The 22,696-nt window shown below is 37.4% G+C and overlaps 1 protein-coding gene across 4 annotated transcripts in view; it reads left to right on the forward strand.

The window, feature by feature from the left end:
* The window catches only part of RBKS (ribokinase), a 70,571-nt gene that overhangs the window by 6,420 nt on the left and 41,455 nt on the right, over positions 1-22,696 (forward strand). For all 4 annotated transcript variants that reach the window (XM_050314617.1, XM_050314616.1, XM_050314619.1 and 1 more), the window contains 3 exons: positions 13,083-13,215; positions 18,213-18,276; positions 20,990-21,052. In XM_050314617.1, coding sequence (XP_050170574.1) covers positions 13,083-13,215; positions 18,213-18,276; positions 20,990-21,052 — 260 coding nt within the window. The remainder of the gene's footprint in view (positions 1-13,082; positions 13,216-18,212; positions 18,277-20,989; positions 21,053-22,696) is intronic.

Below are 22,696 nucleotides of genomic sequence, written 5' to 3' on the forward strand. Positions count from 1 at the left end.
AGGGAAAAGCTCTGATTTAGTCCTGCTATCTTCTCCCAGCACCAGCATTTTGGAAGATATGCACTGAGTAAGACCTCTGTTACCTCCTCCTTCCCATGAGCGAGTTCCCAGCTGTCTGCTTCTGTTCCTACCAGCTGCAGTGTCTGGTCTGTTTGAGTTTGTAAATTGCTTTGAGATCCTTCAAGATGAAAGGTTTTACTTAAGTGAGATCATTATCGTCTTCTACATTTCTCCACTCCCTGTTCTTGGTTCAAGCTTCTTGTCTCATCTCAACTTGGGGTCCAGCACAGTGCTCGACATTCCCAGCTCATGGCAACACAAAGCTTACACACAAATTTCAGCTTCCAATCCTAGAGTTGTTTGACGTCTGTCAAAGTACTTCAGAGCTGAAGGTTAAATATATGTATTTTCCTGAGCCAATGCCAAAATGCTTAGCACTTGCCACATGGAGATTGTACTTCTGCATTTGTGTCTGACTTCATCTTATTTTGTGTGCTTCAAGAGACTGTGGAGTTCTCTTCCTCCCACTTCTGAAGTACTTACTCATTCTAGGAAGCATTCCAGCGACAATGTTGTTTTGAGATCCTACACTGTATTCTTATAGCCATACTTTGTTCATGTTCTTGTGGTTAAACTGTAAGCCTGTCAGGGCAGGGATTTTTCACTCCTCTCTGGTGTAGTGAACTTACAAAGGGGAACCCTGACAGGAGTTCAGAGGGCTCTCTGTTCAAAGACTCATAAGCAGTAACACAGTGTTTGGGCAGGAGAACCCTTTTTCTGTTCATCTGCAAGTCTAGTTGTCGTCTTCATCTTCCATAATTTAATTGGCTAGGGAGAGAGTTTTTCACTGTATAGTATCTATGTGTGTTTATTCCCTATGTCATTCACATTCCAGTGAAATTTCCTTCTTTCCTATGAAAGTGAGGTCATCTTAAACCTGTGTTTATGATACTGCAGTCATTTCCATGGCAGTAGACTATGATATCATCAGTGGAGGATTATGCCTTTCCTATGTGTGTTAGCAATTAAAAATTATGGTTTGTGAGATAAAACTAGTGTTTACCAAGCTTTTAGGTTTAGTCCATGTGAAGCTGGGAAACTATTGCTTAATTCTCTAGAGAGTTCACTTGGGTAATGGAGTAAATGAATCCAGAAACATTTTGATCCTAGCAGGTGATATGTTTTTGGGGTGTATTTTCCTAATGGGAGAAGAAAATCAGCTACTCCATCTTGTGTTGTCTTGCCTGGCAAAGAACACTTGTCTGAAACCCTGTGGTACTCCTTATGGTTTTGTTATTCAGAGCTGCTTAAATGCTTGACTTACAGATTCACAAGATTGCCAATTTTCTCATTAGGCTGGCATTTTTCCCCTTTGGAGGTCAGTAAGCTATTAGACACTACCCACGGAAGGAAAATCACGTGATCATCACTCTTTTCATCTTTTTAATGGGTGTCCTATTTGCCAGCTATCAGTAGCTGAATCTCTTTGTTGAACCTTCCTAAGGGTGTACCTGCTTTCTAATGGGTTGGTGACAGCAGAGGCCAGTTTCAATACTGTGATGGCAAAAGGAAATTCATCCATTTAAAATATAGTGTCCAGTACTAGAACAGTTGCTAATGCTGCAAGATGAGAATGGTGGATTCACAACATAATTTATTTCATCCTTTCAAATAATTAAGAATTTTTAAGCTAAGGAAGTAGACTTTCCTAAACAAGAGTAAAGAGAAAAGACATCAGATGAAAATGTAGAGAAAGAACATTATCAGTCTATGCATTGCCACAAGACAAAATTTATAGTAATTTTTTATTAATGTAATTTAATTTCAGAAATACACTACACCTCTGTACATTTCAGCCTGTCTGTTTTCCCACCTAACAGAATTGAACTCTCACAAAATATCTGTTCCATCAATCTGGGTAAGACCATTAGGAAAACAATGTCGAAATGGTGTACCCTAAGTATGTATTAGGACTTGCATGTGTCCAGTTTCACAGGAAGTCTAGGATGTGAAAGGGTTCCTCCCAAAATTATTACCATGTTAGTGACTACAGTAGAAAGAAATTCCATTTCCCATTATCATTCATGCAAATGAAATCAGGCTGGAATAAAAAGACAGATAGACAAAATTATTATATGTAGTTTTTGGAGACTACTTATGCCATAACAGACGTGGCCCTTATTTCAGGTGAAGTTACAGCACCTCCTGAGTGTGCAGCTTCCCTGTCATTCTGCATTCAGGCTGAGGCTTCATCTGTCTTTGGAAAACCCAGAGTGATACCTCTCTTGGAAGAAAATGAAAAGTCAGGAAACAATAACGTTATGATCAGGGAAGAGGCTGCTGGGATAAAAGCTTATTTACTGATTGCCCAATATCAACATGGGGAGTAAGGGGGTTGTGTTCATTTCCACTACAGAAAGATGTCATTTTGTCTCAGGAAGGCGCTGTAAGGTATGGCCACAGCTTCACGTTGTAACATCGCACTTTACACACAGAACAACTGTCGCCTTTTGCTCTCTGTAGGGTTCTTAGGCATCCGAGCAGTTCCAAGTAAATAGCATGCAAAATGGCAATCCAAGGGGCACTGGCCTTGTCAGTACTCCGGGTAGTCCTTGGGCTTCTGCTGTATCCCAACGACACAGATTGAATATTATGTTATGTTATGAATGTATCTATAATTTCTAGCCCCGAGGAATACTATTACCATATAATTCCCATAGTCTTTTTATTGGTTTGGTTATTTTCCTGCTGTTGCTGGAAATTCTTTTTGACTATTTAAAATAAAAATTCTCTTGCCTTTTTAATCTGGAGGTGTTTGACACACAAGAGTCTGTACAGTCAAATGGGAATTTGTCTAAAGGAACTCCTTTGAAAGTATTTGTCACAATAAGCAATTGTTTGGCACTATATTTTAACACCCAACACTGAAGATATTGTATTTTCTCCCCCCATGTGAGCAACAGAATGGTATGATTAATAGTTCTGTCCTGTTAATGAATTACTTACTGGCTGTACTGTTAATGGAAATAACCATTTTCCTAGATTCATTTCTAGACGTAAATATCTTTGGGTGAATTTCAGTACTCCTGACAGTAAAGAGCTGCTGGCACAAATCAAAAGCTGCAATAAAATTGGTACAGAGTCAATGGTAACAAATTTGTGTAAAAACACTCTGGGCAGGCAAATATATTATGTTGCCTCTAGGAGCTGTCTGAGCTGTTCTTTCCAAAGGAGCTTACCAGTAAGGTTTTGTTTGCTTGTTTTATATGGCTCCAGTTGTTAGCTCCTATATCAAGCTGCAGTAAGTTATTTGATGCTGACATCCTGGCTCCCTTAAGGATTCTTGTATCATGTACTTTGAACCTGAAGAAAATACAAAATTATTTTTCACTAGTATGTTGCCTAAGTAGGCGCAGCTTTATAGAACACGTTGATCTTTGTGACAACTAATTATAAAATAAGAAGGTGGTAATGTTCCTGAATATATCACTGTGTTCTCTTCTCTGTTTTATTCTCTCTTTTCATTTCTGAATTTAGTCTATTTTTCTCCTTTTCTTGCTGTACTAGATCACTAGCATGTCATCCCTGAACCATGAAATTTCCCCTTATTTGCCTTCACCTCTTCTTGTTGTCTTTCTACATGACGTTCTTACAGTGTACTTCTCTTCTGTATTGCTCTTTTCCTACCTCTCATCTTTCAAAAGATAACTTCTACTTTCAAAGAATCATAACTCTGTTTCATTAATTTATTCTGTCCATCACTTGCTGTACTTCCTGTGTTCTTTCAGATCCCTGTTTATACAAAATGCATAAACCTTGATAGTAAAAACTGCAGAAAGAAAGACTTTGGTCAGCACTGAAAATAAAGGATGAGCAGATCAAGTTCAGTACTCATGTGGAAAGACAGGCATTTTCCACGTTCTTAGCTGTAATTAGATTGAATATACCTTCCTTTTAATTGTCTGATCCTACTAGTATTATTCATGGGGAATACCTGTTAGTATTGTTCAATCATTTTTAAAATACAGTTTCTTTCATTTTTTTCCCCAGAAAAGGCAAAGTAAAAAAATGATCTGTTGGGAAAAAGTGACGTTTTTTCTGGAACTTGTATTACTCTATATAGAGGCAGCAAAAAGAGCAGATTTTATTTCTGTTTTTACTCCCTGCTGCTCATTAAATTTTTTGCTTTAATGGAGACATAGGAGTTGTCCATTGGTAGGCATCAGAAGCCAGAGTTATACAGAATTACACCATTCTTTCTGATATTTAGGGATCTGCCTTTCCCAAGGGAACTTAAATTGTGAAAAAAGTAAAGGTACTTACCTAGAGGAGATTCCAACCTGTCACAGCAGACTTAACCTTGGCCAGCAAAGCCCAGGCACTGCCACACACACCCTGCACATTCTCGTCTTTGCCCCGCAAGCCCTAATGTTGGTGTAATCCAAGATTTTATTTGGTACCTCTATAATTAGGTTGAACTTCAGAGAACAATTTTTATATCAGTGAATCAGCAATAAGATAGTTTCAAAGTTAAAACTTGACCAAAAATATAGCCCTGAAGTGGTCAGGCAGTTGGACTTGCTGATAGTTGTAGATCCCTTCCAACCGAACTATTCCATTCTATTCCCATATAATAAATATAAATATATTTAAGTATATTTATTGCATTTATTATCTATGATACATTGAATACATATATGTAAACAAAGTATTGTTTTGGTTATACTTTTCATTCATGACCCATGTGGATTCTGTAAGAAGCATTGTACTTACATACTTGATGAAAGAATGTCATACTTGTCAAAATTCCTGTGCTTTTACAACATCTTATTGAAAAAGATTGTTCATATTTGGACCTCACTATTTTTTGGTCTTGATGACTGTGTAGTAAGAGCACACATCTATGATGTTGCTCCTAATATTATAGTTTATAAAGCAGAAGGTGCTTGTGTGCAAAATGCCAGTACTTAATGGTATAGGGAGATTCATTTTACTTTTTATCTGAACAAGACGGACCGCAAGATTTTACATAGTAGGTGCCTTGTTTTCTGTATGATAGCAAAGCACGGATCACTTTGTTGATTTACCAGTATATAAAAAAATGGTGATGACAAGAACAAGGACCCTGTGGCCTATCCAACTAACCATGTTATTTCCACTTTGTTCCTTGTTGTCTGATAAATCCTTTTTTTAAGAGGTATAGAGAAGATTAATGTTCACAGGTCTTATTGTTCTTGATCTATCCTTGGGCATATAAAGATCACTCTTTGCTTGGGTTGCAAAGGTTGTTTTGTTTTGTGTTGGGATTCTTTTCCACTCTAGCCCTAGTATTTCATCATGATATAATGTTCTGTTCAGCATAGGAACTGTAGGCAGCCTGCTTCGGTCCTGGGTGAGCACAGTGTGTTTCAGAGACAGTGTATTCTAACATTACCATCAGATTGCATTGAAAATAATTATGTAACTGCCATTCCAAAAATAATGTAATCGAGAGACATCAATGAAGAACAACGTGGGAGGCAAATAAAGCTAGAGAGTAGCAATTCTGAAAATTTCCACAATCTCTCTTAAATATGAAACAGATGTTTGGTAAGAATGATGGAATGTTTGCTGAGATGTAAATATCTGAAGATAGCTTTGTTTCTGTTTGAGTTTTTAAATCTCTTTAGACCTTCTACTTCAGAATTAAACATTCCACACATTATCATCGATGTTGTGCCCATCTTTTCCCCAGAGTTAACTGCTGATGGTGTGAGGAATTATTACAGGTTTGTTGTTCCACAAGAAAGCTTTTTACTTTTGGTAATTGGTCAAATAAATAATTTAACTGAGTTGAATATTTCATATTTGTAATATAATTCAGGAATTTTGGTGTCTTGGTGATATCATAACTTCACTGAAATGCAGAACAGTGCACTACCATAAATGCTTCAGGGCATTCATCTGGATGCCTTTATATTTGTTTTGTCTTTTAATATCTAGGTGGGTAAGATTTGATTCTGCACAAAGGGTCAACAAAAATGTTTGTTGAAGTTCTTACAGTGCTGTGGACATCTGTTCTCATTCTATGTGTTACAAGTTTTGGTCTTTTTAAATTGAGGCTGTGATTGCACACATAAGAAGATATGACCCTTATGGCCCTCCTATGTCTAGTTACAGCAATTAATTTAATTTTCTCCCTTGATAGAGATTTTCTACAGTTGTTTCAGTTCAACTGTTTGCCCACTCAGTAATGTGATCTATAAAACCATTTGTCTATTAAAACATATATATATTTGTGTTTCATAAAATACCTATTTTCTCTATGACAAAACTGATCAAACAGATTCCTGCTGCTTTCCTCCAATTTGTTTGTGTTGTGGCGACAAACTGTATTTCATGAAAAATCAAACAGGTTTTTAAAAAAAAATCTCTGAATGGGTGATGGGGTAAAGCTTTTGCATCTCACTGTGCTTCAGCACTGTCCTGCAAAAAAGGCTTCTCTTTAAGCATCAATTATTGTGCCTGATACCAGCTTGGGTAGTGTTTCTACAGTGTTCATTACTGTGGGCTAGAGAGAGAACCCAGATTATCAAACATGCAAGCAGTAAGCAAGTATTTTAATTGTCTGAAAAGGTCTTTTTTGGTTTGTTTTGTGTTTTACTTGTTTGTTTTTGTTTACAGAAAGCCTTGTCATGTTCAGGGACATAGGAGGAAGAAAAAATAGAGATCTACTATGATTTTTAGTCGGTTTTCAGTCATTAAAGATCTGAAGGGAGGCTATGAATCTAGAACCAGATTGCTCCACACGTAAACCAAGCTGTAGTTAACTAAATTCCTGAGGTAATCTCTTTAGAAATCTTGGAAGTTTTCTACTTTCCAATAAGATGTTTTAGTGGATGATTAAAAGGGGTGAAAACATAAATGAGTCAAGAACATCAGATTTTGAAAAGATTGTGGTCTTTTTGTCTCTGTGTTATGGATACTTTCCCATAGCACATGTTCGCATCTTCAAAATGAAGCTAGACAAAACAGACCAAGGCTAAACCAAAAGGTTAAGCCAGACCCGAAAGAGGTCTGAGACTTTTTCACCACAATGTTGTATTAATATTAGAGACAAGAACTATTCTCTCCTTTGTATTTGTTCAGTTCTAAGAACCATGAAAGGCCAGTAAATTGTATGTAAATTGAACTAGCCACTAGACAGTGGCTAGTTCCACCTACTCTAATCTCACTGGGATTTTCCCCATTCTAGGGAATTCCCAGGAGGGGAGAAAGAGTGAGTTTTGTTCAGTGATGCAAGAAGAACAGAATCAAAGCTAAATTCTAGACCTTTATATTATATTCCTTTTTATTAAGTAAGTTTTTAATTCAGTATTTCTGCTGCTATTCTCATACCTCTGATCATCTTCACCTTTCTTGAGGAATTAAAAAAAAAAACCTGAATGTTTCTTTTGATACTATTTAAATGACAGTCATCTTAGGTAATGTGATATCTAATCTAATGTACAAATTCTCTTCTCCTTTGAGTTACCTGATGAAAATATTATTGGGGCTTTTTTTTAGGGAAAAATGTTCATTTTCCTTTCTCATACATATAATTTCTCAGAAAAATACTGATACTTTATGCTTTTCTTCAATATATCTAATGAGCTAAATATACTGTACTACTTAAGTAAACCTTAGCTACATGGCATTCACTGTTTTCAACACACAAAGTAGTATCAAATATAAGTTCCAACTTTGGCTCGGGGCAGTCTGGCTGTACTGCTGCCAGCAGAGGCTCTCCTGCTCCTCCCCTCACTTTTTCAGGCCTCCAGGTTCTGGCTCACCCTGTCTGCTGTACAATAAGTTGGATGGATTTCCTGATCCAAATAAAAATTACCTTCTGAACAAAACCATTTTGAATTAGGAAGCTCCATAAGCAATAAAAGCAGTGCAAGAGAAACAGTGGGAAAATGCTGCCAAGGAGAGGGCAGTTTCACACCAGCTTAAGCTAACAGCAGTAATACATGTCTGTAGTACTTTTGTGTGTTGAAAACAATGAACAGACACCGTGTAGGTGTCAACAATCGGAAGCAAACCATGATTAATTTCAGGATTAATTTATGCAAATGCTGCTTCATATACATCTCTCCCTTTCCCTTTCTTCCTTCTTCATACTTTCTATCTCCCAACATGATCTAGTCACTGCTTAGATGGGAACTTTTCAAGAAAACCCAGATTACCGGGGAAGGGGTCATTAATGACTCAGTATGTTCTGCTTTCACCTCTGATTCAGTGCTTCAACACAGTAGTAAAGGGTTCTGTTCTGGCTTTAATGCCATCCCTCCAAAGGGATGTCTGTATGAGAATACAAATGCTAATGATCTCTAGCCTCGAAGGGAACTTGTGGCACACACTTACTGGAAGAGAGGGTTGAAGTTACTGCAGTGGTGAAACTCTTACGTGTGTACCTTTTTTCATCCCAAACCTCTGAAACATAAGTGGATATATGATCCTTCATTTGTCATGAACAAGTGTGGGCAGCATTGCTCTGTGCTTTACATTTAAATATTGTTTTGTAAAAACTCAGTTGAAATTCTGAGGGATAGTATTCCTTGTTTGTGATGTCCAAAGTAATCCAGGATGTTTCAATCTGAACTTTCCTCTATAAATATGATGCAGTAATACAATGTACAATTTGTAAAACATATAGTCATTTTATTATATACCTAATAAGTGTTGGGGATTTTCAAGTTTGGTTTCTGGCTGTTCATAAGACATGACAGCTCAGTATCCTTTGCACCATTTATCCCCTCAAAGCTGAGCAGAAGTTGTCACATAAGCAAAGGGAAGTATGTTGAATAGTAGCTTATATGGGGTTTTTCAGGTCAGTGTTTTCATATTACATCAAAGTTGTAAATGGCTTTACAAAACATTTTATGTAACAACTCTGAAAACCCGTGTGACAGTTTTTCTAATTAACTTATTTAACCTAGTTTTGGGGTAACATTAGCTGTTTCATCACTTTTAGGCTATTTTGAGTATTCTTTGTGGTACCATCAATAAGCCAAGAATTTATAGGGTTTCTTAATCATACAGATTACTCATCACTGCCTGCTTCTAACAGAAGCCTGAAATACGCATTAAAATTGTCTGATGTGAATCAGAAGTTAGTATAGTTGCAGAATTAAATGATGAGAGAATAGCACTATATTAGAAAAAAAATAATTCTTGAATACTGGTTTCAGTGAAAGTGAAACCTCCAGGCTTATATATAGATCATTTATCTGAATTTGTTTAATAAGGAGAATAAAAATAGGCTTCTGGAGTGGAGAATTGGTCTGGAATGATTGGCAATCATGCCTAAAATGAAATAAGGTGAAGGGTTTGTTTCCAGTGAACTACAGGAACCTGCTGCTTGTTCTTGCTTAGTCTGTTTTAGCCTATTTTTAGAATTGGCTAATTAGAAATCGCTATTCCAACTTGATCCTTTGCCTTGTGCCTTTCCATCAACACAATAAAAAAGGTCATATCCCTATCTTCCGCAAGCTGTTTGATTCCCACAGGCAGTTGTTTTACCATGTTGCTTGAAACAGCGAGGCCCAGATTCTCCTCTCACCAAACCTGGTTTTTCAGTGCTGCCACTGGAGTTGCACGTTGATGCCAACATAAAAGAGAAAAGAATCAAGTCATAGTCTGGCCACTGTTAAAATAACAATATTTTTGATTGAATGTACTTCTTGAAAATGCATATGACCTCTGAGCAGTGCTATTAGCAGAAATGTGCTGGGATGTCACACTTGTTAATCTTTGTCTAAAAATATATTAGCTTTTTGTGGAAGAAAATTCTGTTTAGAAAAAGCTATGGTCTTTAAAAAAAAGCAGCCTAAGGAATGAAAATGAATTGAGACTTGATACCATTTTCATACTGCATAATTTAAATGAGAAGACAGTATGAGCTGGTGGATTGGGCTAATCTCTATTTTTGGTTTTGCCACTGGCTTCTTGACTGACCTAAGGCATGAAAAGGCGAAAAACCTCTACTACGTTCCATACCCACAAAACAGGAATAATGATGTTCTGCTTTTTAAGGTGTAGCAAGATCTGTGGATGAAAGGAATGATACAAGAACTGCTGTTACTATTTATTACCAAGGCTAGGTGAAACATCCCTTCCTTACTGAATGGCACATAATTTTAGATGTGTGTGTGCAGTACCTGGGCACTGGCTGAAGAGGAGCTTCCTCAGCTAAGTTTTGTGACCTTCACTCTCTGGTCCACAGCCATCTCTGCTAGGCTTCCAATGGTGAAAATGGTGCTAAATTACATGTGTTACCTTTAATGAACATTATTTATTTATTACTATTTATCAGTACTATTTATTGTTACACCTTGTTCCCTGAAACTATACAGCTACTCAGTGTTGTAAACAGCGTGCCAGATGCTGGCTGTGGGCAAATAGTTTTAACTTAGCAACTCTTTCCATATATATATATATGTATGTATGTATGTATATGATGTATGTACAAGTGTATTTCTAAAAATCTGTTGATTTTAATTTAAAATTGTTTAAACATTTCTCCACAAAATGTTCCCAGCTCTGCCTCTCTGGAAACCAGTGCTATTAGCTGAATGTGTGACTCTTCTGGGGTTTATCTGTGGTCACCCCCAGAAAATAAACCTGCTGACTGTATACTGTACCCTCAGAGTAAAATCTGGGGTGCTTTGCTAGTGGGTGTCCCTACTTAGAGTCTGCATCCCTACCTGGGTCTCTCTAGAAACCGTAACTACTGATGAAGCACAGATGTGTAACAATTCCTTCAAAGCCAAAATCTTAATTTCTGGGACTTTGGGACTTACTTAACTTTGCTGGTTTCATTTTGGGTTTTCTTGATTTTCTAATGATCCTAAACCTTTGGACTGATGAATGCTGGAATTGAAAATTAGAGGGAGAAAAAAATGTTTGCTTCTTCCTGAGAATTTACAGTGAATTAGGCTCTACTCTGTCATTAAATCCATGAGATTCTGCAGACACCCTTATGTCCCAGAAGTTACAGCATAAGCTCAGACGTATTCTTCATAGCATTCAAAAAACAATCTGTAGTGATTGCCGAGTGCAGAAGCATAGAAGCATAGAACGTTCAGGGTTGGAAGGAACCTTAAAGATCACTTAGTCCCAACCTTGTCTGACATGGGCAGGGACATCTCCCAGTAGACCAGTTGCTCAAGGCCTTCTCCACCCTGCTCTTGAACACTGCCAGGGTTGGGGCATCCACAACCTCCCTGGGCAACCTGTTCCAGTGTCTCACTGCCCTTACATTAAATATTTATCTATATATCTATATATCTATATATCTATAAATATCCTAATATCTAATCTTCTGTTCGGAACTGGCAATTTTCACAGAATCACATAATGGGTAAAGTTGAAAGGGACCACAGTGGGTCATCTCCTCCAGCCTCCGTGCTCAAGCAGGGTCATCCTAGAGCATACTGCACAGGATTGTGTCCAGGCAATTCTTGAATATTTCTAGTGAAGGAGACTCCTCAACCTTTCTGGATCTGTTCCAGATGCTTGGTCACCTGCACAGTAAAGAAGTTCTTCTTCAAGTAGAGTAGTAGTTCTACTTGAAGTACTCTTCTGTGCATCAGTTTCTGCCCATTGCCTCTTGTCCTATTGCCTGGCACCACCAAGAAGAGCCTGGCTCCATCCTCTTGATACCCTCCCTTCAGATACTTAAAGACTTTGATGAGATCCCCTCTCAGTTGCCTCTTCTCAAGGCTGAACAAGCCCAGCTTCCTCAGCCTTTCCTCATAAGAGAGATGCTTCAGTCCCTTGGTCCTCTTTGTTGCCCTCCACTGGATCTGCTCCAGGAGCTCCGTGTCTCTCTTGTACTGAGAAGCCCAGAACTCAGTTTTTGAATTTTAAAGCTGTTATAAGGCTTATTGGTAAAAAGATGTTATAAGACAAGCAGAGCTGACGTTAATCTCTTCATCATTAGGGCAGATTCTTTTGCATTCTTTTACTCCCCTTCCCCATGTTCCCCTTCTATCCTGCTGAGTTCTGGAAACTAGTCTGAGGTAACTGTCATTGACTGAACAGGTTGCTAGTACATCATAGGGTGCCTTCCGTCCCCATGTGTTATGAACTTGTTTGGAGCTTAAGAGATTTAAAAATCACATTTTTAAGCCTTATAACAGGAATGTGTGGCTCATGGAGGTGGATATTTTGGTCGAGTGTTGTAAATGCATCTTTGAGTTATGTACTTTATTAGAAGTCAGGTAGTCTTTTGCATTCAGAGAAATTCTTCCACGTAGTCTCAGTAGTGTCTTTTTTTCCTTTCAAATTTTACTGGAGATAGTAAAGCATCTAGTAGGGTTAACAAAATTACAGTTTTGTTTTCTTTTTTTCCAAAATGGAAATGAAACCAGAATACACTCCTGATGGCTTTCAGCTTGTATTAGTGCATCTGGTTCTGGGCACCCATCCCCAGAAGGATGCAAATGTAATTGGACTGCATTCAAGAAACAACAAAATGCTGAGAAGTTGTAAAGCTTGATTTGTAAGAGAAAAACTTAAAAAAGAAAAATGTTAAATATGTACAGTGTGCTTGAGTGACAGCAGAGGGGAGGATGATTTTGGTAACAATTACAATTCTGAGTGGTGTGAACACCAACAGAGTGAAAAATTACTCAAGGATGGTTCAGGAAGGTATAATTAAATGTAATGAATTAAAAGAACTATATGTAAACTTGAGCTGAATGTTACAGTAGAAAAGCCATGAGCAGTGAGACCTGTAGATTTATATAGATCTGTATTGAGTTAGCACTGAGGAATCCCAGTCAGGGATCAAGTGCTGCTTTTCCTGTAGAAACATGAAACATGAATGAAAGAAATGCAATCCCTTTATCGAGTAATAAACAAGAAACTTGACTGGGTAGCATATGACTTAAACTGCTGCTATGTGGAGTAGAGACCCTAAAAGGTCTTATGAGTATTTTTTAGTCTTATTGGCTAACTGTTGAGCCATTTAGGATTATAAGAATGTAACTCTTAATTTGAAGATGCTTGTTATTTTCAGTTGCTAATATATGTAAATATTGCTTTAATTGGAATAGCCTTACTACACGATTGCCAAGAGCTGGAGAAACTATCCTTGGACATAAGTTTTTCATTGGTTTTGGTGGGAAAGGAGCCAACCAGTGTGTCCAGTCTGCTCGACTTGGGGCCAATACGTCACTGATCTGCAAGGTAAGCACTAACTTGCTCCTGGATTACAGCTGAACTAAATATTCATGCGAGTTCCAGTAAAACTTTTGGTCACTTAAAAGAAAAGGTTTTGGTGTCTTTTTAGATTTCTTTAATCCCTCTCTAATTCTTTTCCTTTTACTTATTTCAGCTATAAATTTAAGCATGGAGGAGGCTCTTGTAAGAACACTGCCAGAACCAAAGACTAGTTGGCTAGAGATCTGGCAGGAATTGCATGTAGAGAAGGACTGCAAAACTTAGATCAGTGTATCATGGAGAAGAGAATTGGAGAGACTTAAAGATATTCAAAATTCAAGTAATCTTGATTAGCCCCTCCTCTTTATGTTTCCCACTGTTACAGCAATCAACACTTCAAATTTGAGGAGGAATGTAAAACTTTGTTCTTTGAGGGTTAAATCATTATCTCATTACCTGAGATTAAGATGAAATGTTCATGTCCAAATTCTAGCATCTTTGTGTGCTATGGGATATTTTTGCCTACTTTTCTGAAACATCTGATATACAGCAGTTCTAAAGAATGGCTCACAGAGCATGGGGCTGATTCAACTTGGCAGATGCTATATTCTTGCAATGCTTTTCTTTGATTTTTGTCATTAAACATTATAAGTTTTGAGTGATCATTACTACGGTTAAGATCAAATTTTCTCTCTCTGTAACTTTATTGTCTATCCTGTGCTAACTGTGGATGAAACCTCAAATTGACTGGACATACTTTGTTTTCTGCCATAGCTGGGGAGGATGCTAAATTTGTTGGATCATTGTCTGTCAGGGATTTTTTGAGAAGTACTGGAAACATCTCAAGGAAGCCTTTCTCACTGGTTTTCCAATTCAATATTTAGACTAAAGAATGTTAGCTTTAAATCTAGATTACACCTGCAAGCATTTCTGTGGGTTGTTATCACTAGTTGTTCTAGTGTGGAGTTTTTTTATATTGGCAGTGTTTGTGCTTCTGTGATATTGTGTATATTTGATCATCTTTGCATTCAGGAATGATCAGATTCAAGTACAAGATGAACTGGCAATGAATTCCCTGCTAACATTTTCTGCTAAATGTTAAAGGGTTTTTTTTCCACTGCAAGTGTGAATTTTGCTTTATTTTTTAATGGTCTAGCTTTTGCTTAGTGCAATGGAAACATATGCATTCATAATAATCCTATTTTCTAATTTTTTTCTAAAAACATATTTTTGTTATTTCAGTAAGATCTAATCTTTCTTTCTTTCTTTCTTTCCTTTCTTTCTTTCATGTATTCACTGGAGAAAAGAAACAGCAGAGAATGACTCGATATCTATAAATGTTAACAGTTTTTTTTAAATTGTAAAAGTTAATATCTCAAGTTTTTTAAATGACTCTTTATTGCCTCACAAAATGGTCTCATCTCATACAAGTCTCATCTCATATACATTCTTATATATCTACATTGGTCAATGAGACATAGTATAAACTTCCTTGCTGAATGAGCGTCAACAATTAAAATCTGAAGTTCAGGGAATGAAATCAGTATTAATACTAGATATATGTTCTGTTGGAGTGTGGCATCTTTTTAGTGGAACTGTAATTTAGACAGAGGATGTCCTCAACAAGAGTAGGGGTAGACATCTCAGACCAAGTGACAAGGCATTCTTCATACCTCAGAGCTTTAGGACACAAAAGGTGATTAGTGAGGGTTTGGGAGAGAGAGAGTTTTAGAACTACTTACAGTTATGACTAGAGATGCCACAGGTACTGATTTTGGGTGGTGGAAATGCAAACAGTGTTCTGCTTCCTGCCTGGATGTCTCTGCAAGCAGCCACTGTTGCTCTGGGTTATTGATATGAGTTACAGTAACAGTCTTCAATTTGCTCCCTACAGTAAAACAATGACCTGATGGAATAGTTACAGAGAAATGTGAAGGATTCCTGTCAGGGTACGAAAGGATCTAAGCAAATAAATTCATCACTCATGTTCATAAAAGAACATCATTACAGTACTGAAAAATCAACAGTGTTCTTGAGAGAATCCAAACTCCCCAAACTATTTGTTTTCTTTTTTTCTTTTTGTCATGACCGTTAAAAAAAAATCTGTTAAACATCGTAGATGAAGATGGTAGAGGGATGTTGGTCTGAAAGACATTCTATGTGCTGAAAAAGGTCCTGATTTACTTCTGACAATTTGGAATGATCTTCACTGTCCACTATCACCAGCCTGGTACAGTATATACTAAATTCTGTTTAAGCCCCAGCTGCATTTGATTCTTACTTAGAAACAGCAAGTGCTGCATTACCATGCTATGTAGTCTTCTCTGTTTAGATGATCCATAAGTCAAATCTAAGTTAAAGTGCTGTAAACCCGAATTCTCACTTCATTGTAAGAATATAGCTGTATCTCAGATGCAGCCCAGAACATGATGGATATTTTCGGTGGTTTTTTTTCTTCTGTATTACTGTCTTATGCTTGTCTTTAGTACCTGTTTAATTCCCTGATGACAAAAAAAACTAAACACTTTCAATAAAAAAGAGCATATAGAATAAACAAAAATGTCAAGAGATACATGTTTTTTGTTGTAATAAATTTTCAGATACAGATAAGTTTGATTCTCTGAGCTGCTAGAATTCTAGCTGCTATGATGCCAGCTAGCTCCCTAGCTCCACATGGAAAACATGGTCGTAAGCAGAGAAAACGCAGATTGAAAAATACTGATGTAACTCCACTCATTTTGACACGCAAACTGTGTGACCATAATGCTTGTGCAAACGGCTGTTGTTGTTAAGAACTCTAGAAAGAAGAAATGCTATTTCAGCACATACAGTGTTCTGTGGTCAGCAGACTAAGACATTTATTTTTCTGTTCATCCAATAGTCCATCTAGCAGGGTCTGTGCAATAGCAGAAAATATTTAAAACAATGTTATATAATTTGACATGGTCAGTACATATGCCCTTAATCTAAAATGAGTCTGATGCCTAATCTTCTGTCTTCCTTGGGGGTAAAGCCTGAATGGAAAAAATAAAGCCCTTCAAATGCACTCGGATTAGCTGGGTTGGATACTGATGAACTAACATGGAAAAAAGTTTCCAGAGGAAAAGGACCTCCATGGAGACCCCTCCAAGGGCTTCCCTCTGGCACTGAGATGTCTCACTGCGGGCAAAAGTACTACGACTGATCTCAGCTGTTATGACAGTTGAGCAATAAGGGATGCCTGTCTGTCAGTCATATAGGACCCAGAGCTGAAGGAAGGAAGTTTCAGTTGAGATTTTGGAAAAGGGTTGTGAAATATTTTGTTGCTGAAATAACTGAGCAAATCCTGAGATTTGTTGTAGAAGCTTCATAGTAGCGAGGGAGGGAGAAGGTGGTGCCGTCAGGTGGAACGGTAGTACAGCTGTTAGGCTGCAGAGGTTGGCACAGCCTGGGTTTAAACTGCAGTCATCCAGCCTAGAGCAGTCAGAAGATGCAGCTTCTGATGACCCCCCGTCTGGCAAGCTGGGAGCAGTCAGAGATACAGAAGTATTCTAATATGCAAACAATAAATAACACAGTGACCCAAGTAAATGTTGTTGGGTTGAGGGTTTTTTGTTGTTGATTGGTTGGTTTTAGGGGTTTTTCTTATGTGTTAGAGGAATGTTCCATCTGGTTAGACTATTCTGACCTAAATTGCTGTCTTCTTTTGGTGAAAGACTGGGACTATCCTTAATAATGCTTTAGAAAAACCCCTTATAGAAATTGTACAAAATGAAAGTATGTTTCAGATCATGGTTGTACAATAAAATATGTGGGGGGAAGGATCATCCATCCGTGACACTTTAAGTTTTAGAAATCTGAATCATAGGGCTTGATTCCTGTGATCAGTACCTAGTACTCAGGCCTTCTCCAAGCTTTCTGAAGGATTGAGCTCATAAATAGACAAATTTCTGACAACTGCCAATAGAGGCAGATGCTTTGTGCTTCTAGTAACTCAAGTACCATCAGCTGTGTAGTGCTGTTTTATGAGAAGATGGATCATTAGTTAGGGCTCCTCATGTAATTCCTTCATTGTCTAGACCCATGACCAGGATCTTGATTTGGCTCCTAATCTGAAAGATGTTTTTTTCTCTTGCAAAAATACTTCTTGTACCATTAGTTAGTCTTTGATACTGCTCAGATACACAACTCACTCTTGGACTTGTGAGCTGTGCCTGCTGAAGACAGGCTAAAAGTGGTGAATCAAAAGCTTTGTTGGCTTTATAAATATATTTGAAACACTACTGTGACATTAAACAAGTTGTACTATTTTTTTTTCTCCATATACCTCGTCTCCGTTGTTCAGCTTGTATAATGTAACAAAAAGAAATTTGTATTAGTCTGAATAAACAGCAAGCAGAATTCTGTTCAGCTAAAAGGATTAGTGGAGCTGAAATTACAAGCCTTTTAACTTGCTGTTAGAAAAACAATACACCATAGCTTGACTCCCTAACTCAACTTGATCAGCGGTTGCTGGATAAAGCAAACAAAGAATGTTGAATTTGTAAACAGTACATTTAGTACTGAGAATTATAGAAATTGGTAATGCCATATTTATCATCACTTTCTATCCCGTAGCCAGAGTTTGATTTTTCCAGCAAGGAAACTTGAGGTAGAAAATTCAAAATATGAACTGCGATTACGAAGGACACTCAAATTGCTGTCAGTATTTTCAATTCAAAGCTGAATAACTCAGTACACATCCAGATTTTACAACACCCAGGAAGTTTCGGTGTCAAAACTTGAGTATAGCGACATGGGTGTAGGAGGGAATTTTGTAATGGGGAGGAGAAATCTTCAGAACACTATTCTTATTGTTTGTTAATACTATTAATACATTTTTACTATTATTTCTTAGTTCATTATTTATTGATTAATAAGGCAAAGGGCTTAAACACAGAAAGTGTTGTATTCAAATTACATTAGAGAATTCGGTTGTCTAAAGATGGTCTATCTATCCTCTCATCTTTCTGTAAAGAAAACCCATTCTTTTATCTTTTGTATAGGTTGGGAAGGATTCCTTTGGCAATGATTATGTTGAAAATTTGAAGAAAAATGGTATTTCTACAGGTAAAATTTTACTTTAAAGAAACCTTTTGTACTATTTTTAAACTTTAAAAACCGATAGTGAAGGATTTATTATTTTACTGTCTTATTGGATATGTTTTACCATTCGGAACTATGCATAACTGGTTTGATGCAGCAGGCAGGAATGAATGAGTACAGGTGAAAATGCGGGACTTCTGAAAGCAGCTGTACCACTAACAATAAAATGTAATGTTTTTACCTCCAAACCTCAGATGATTGCATCAGTGCAAGTCACCTGAAGATAACTTGCTGATATGCAATTGTTTAGTCTGGCATTAATGATGATAATGCCTGGTGAGAAATGTAAAAATTCGGTCTGATTATTCATTCTCAATTTCATGTTGTGAAGGGAGGGATAGAGTGGAAATGCACTGGTAAACTCAGTACATATCACCTTTGCTTTGTGAAATGACACATACATCATTTTAGAGACGGCAGCTGGTGTTAGCACACATACACACAAAAATCAATGTTAAAAGGCTTTCAGAAAAAGGGAAAATTGAGCAGCCACAATATTCTAGTATCTTTGCACCTTTGTAACCCTAATTCTCTCTCTATTGCATGCTGCTAAACTACATGATCACATTTTTGTCTGCACAACTTGTCTCCTTCAGCATGGACAAGGATGGACAGATGCAATCATTAAGTGGCTATTCAATATTCTGTTTATCTCTTCTGTTTAATGTCAGCCACCAGCTTCATTTACTGCATTATTCCAATCCTGCTTTACAGACAGAACTATCAGTATTTTGTGGGCTTTTTTATTATGCTTATCAGTGTAACATCTAAATATTTCACAAATATATGCACGGGTTTATTCTTTGTGTAGCTTTCAACTAAGGTAAGAAAACAATTCAAGGATACCATAAAAACAGTGCCTGTTAGTGTACGGTTTTAAATCTCTCTGAAGCATGCCTACTTCATGAATAAAGTCTTTGATCGTGTAAATAAAGCAATTATAATGCATAGCACTTAATGAAAATGCATATGCCACAAGGAACCTTAATGGTTTTTTATTTAAATGATTACTCTTACAATCTTAACATGAATTTTTAAATAGCAAAAGAAAAGTATAGGGAAAAAAATTCAGGAATTCCATCATATCACACTTCATGGATACTTAGGTATCAGTAGAAGGTTTGGAACATTTAGGTCCAAGGTACCAATTTCTGCTGATAATATCTCAGAATGGTGTTTGGTTGCCACCTCCTGCATCGGTCAGCCCTGGAGAAAGACAGGATGTGCTGCTGGTGAGGCTGATCCAAGATCCCAACTTGCGTTCCAAGATCTGGAGGCAAGGGTGATTCAGTGCGCACAGACTTTTTGCTTAGGATGGTCTTATTTCAGTCCCGGGCTTTCCATCTCGGTTTAATCCCTGTCTCGCCTGTCTCTGTTGTTGTACATAAGGATACTGGTTACTGAATGAAAGTCCTTGCTGTAATGCCAGTTCTGCTGGCTGTCAGACCTTGGGTCCTTGTTGTTTGTCTTCTTTGTTTATGTTGCTCTTATGTTTCCTAGCATATCCCCATACTCCTTTCCTTTTCAATTCCAGTCTGGTTTGTAATTTTCCCCTTTCCCTGCCTTCCTGTCTTCCACAACAGATCAGCTACCAGTGTTGCTCAGACCATTTAGATCTTTATTGATTTATTGTTCCCTCTCCCACATTTGAACCAGGCAACTTGCTGCTCATGCTGCAAGAGCATTGAAAGTACAAAAGACACAAGTTCTCTGCTTTCAATTCAGTGTGGAGACTGAGCTCATGGTGAAAAGAAGCTGTAATTGCAAGGGACCCTTGTAACTGAGCTAGAAGAGGGTACCTCTAGGGCGAGTACCTACAAGACTTCAGTAAAACCCAATGAGCAGGTTGTTAGGTGGTTTTCAGCCTTGTTCAAATTGGAGCAGATTGTTAAATTGGCCACATCTTGAGAAAGAAGCCCACTTTTGCCCAGCATCAAGAACCTCTTCTAAAATGTTGGAATACCCAGAGCTTCTTAAACAAAAAGTCACTTGAAATAGTAAATTTTTTCAAATACAGTTCTTGGGGAAGAAAAAAAAATAACCCTCAACTTTTTGGACAGTTTTCTACTACAGTTCTACTGGTTTCCACTACCAGTTTTGGACCACTGGTTAATATTCACAAATTTGATGTAAACTGAAAACAGGTTCTTATAGTGGTAAACATGGAACAATCCATGTTTACAATGCCAGCCTCACTTCTAGTTAATTTATCTGAATAATAATTCAAAGAGGAAGAATATAGCCCTACCACTGCCTTCACAGCACATGTTAATATTACTGCTGAAATGCAAATCTACACAGAATTAAACACTGTTTTGTTTTAATATTTTCATTTTTCTCCAGCCTTGACTCTATTGTTTCATTGGATAAAAGAAATACTTCCAAGTGGGAGTAAAGTGCCTGAGAAGGCTGTATAAATAACATGCTTTCTCTAAAGCAGCCATGTAGCCAAATTAAAGAATGTTGGACTAGCATTTCTGTTTTGTGGGTGTAAATTAACACTTTTTGTTGTTGTTAGCTTCTCTGGCATTGTTGCACATGAAAGAGTAATTAGCATTTTTAAATTGCTGGAGGTTATGGGTTCATTTCAGATTTAATTCAATTAAACTGCATCACATGCCATTGGTTGAAAGTAATGTATTGAACTAATGCATGCTCTAACTTTTCCCTTTCTTAGCATTTGTAGGTCAGACTACAGATGCTGCTACTGGAACTGCTTCAATCATTGTCAACAGTGAAGGTACATATTTCTGCTCTGAATTGTCCTCTTTGTTCTGCCTCTGCAGCCATAGAAGAAACATTTGCCTTGTCACTGTTAGTTGTGGGATTATTTTTTCTACATTTTTAAATTTTTTCACGATCTTATTCACATTTCATTGCATTTATGTTTGTTACGGGCAATGTCGTAGAGTGAGGTGCCTACAAGCAGTAGAAACAGATACTTACATTAGCAGTGTGATAACCATAATTCAATCAGCCAGCTGATCTATCTAGTTTACATTGTCCTGAACACACAGCATATCAAAGTTAAAGCTCTCCTTTTCCACTACAACTTACTACAGAATCATTTTGGCTGAGAAAGACCTTTAAATCATCGAGTCCAACCGTTAACCCAACACTACCGAGTCCACCACTAAACCATGGACCTAAGTGCCACATCTACATGTCTTTTCAATAACTTGATTTGGTGACTCAACCATTTCTCTGTACAGCCTGTTCCAGTGCTTGACAACCCTTTCAGTGAAGACATTTTTCCTAATATCCAATCTTAACCTCCCCTGGCACAGCTTGAGGCCATTTCCTCTTGCCCTGTAAGGGAAGGATTTGCCTCCTTAGGACACTGAGTCATTATGCTCTCATTCAGGAGAACGAATTGTCCTTAGTACAAGTAGAAATATTTATGTTGATATTGTAATTTTTACACAATTCTTGATCCCAAGTTGCATATGCAGTGATGAATACACAGTGAAATGGCATATTTGTTTTTCCTCTGTTAGTTTTCCTTAGCCTGTGCCTTTGCTCTCACATTACAGGGGAAGAAATAAAGATTTGGCTTGTTTTCATACTCTTTTTCAAGATTGCTAAATTATTCTCAGAAAACTTTCTATCTTTTCCTCAAGCAAGTTGTGTTATTGAGAGCTCTTAAAAGAAGTATGTCTGGATCAAAATGTAAGAGCTCAGGACTGACAATGTTTATGCAAACATAACTATTTAAGTGTGGTTGAATTAGTTCACTTCTGGTGCTGCTAAGAGCCTTCATTTGAACACTTACCACAGCTGAGCTGACACAACAACTTAACAACCTTCTATGTAACCTGATGGTAGTACATTGGGCTACAGCTCAAAATGGGAAAGGAAACATGACTATTTACTCCAGCAGCAAATCTGGGAAGGAATTGTGACTGAAAGCAAGTCTGCACAGGAACATTCAGGAAAATTAGGCAAATTAGTTGGAGATGTGAGTTTAATTTTCCCTAAGTAAGATTGATCAAAGGCTTGCGTGACAGCTCTAATTCAGAAATAAGGTAGCACTAATACATTGGATAACCTGGATACCTGCCTCTCAACTTCCACCTCCTTCTTTTGGTTTGAATCAGTAGTAAATTACCACAGCAATGCTTAACACTTCTTTCTTATGCCACATAGAGTCACTATGGCCACTGTAATCCGGTGGGAATCCAGTATTGCTCCCAGGCTTCACTGTTTTGTTTGTGTTTTGCACTACACTTGCTGTCCAGAGCAGTTGAATAAGAACCAGTTTTATTACTTCCCGAATCATATGCATGGCCAACTAAGATAAACATAGTCCAAACTTGAATGAGCAGAGGAGGACCTGTTATAATTTTAACACCATGAAAGATAGGATAAGGACAAGGACAAAACA

Source organism: Myiozetetes cayanensis, unplaced genomic scaffold, assembly GCF_022539395.1.
Source record: "Myiozetetes cayanensis isolate MyiCay16 unplaced genomic scaffold, myiCay2020 scf2-11, whole genome shotgun sequence".
NCBI lineage: Eukaryota > Metazoa > Chordata > Aves > Passeriformes > Tyrannidae > Myiozetetes > Myiozetetes cayanensis.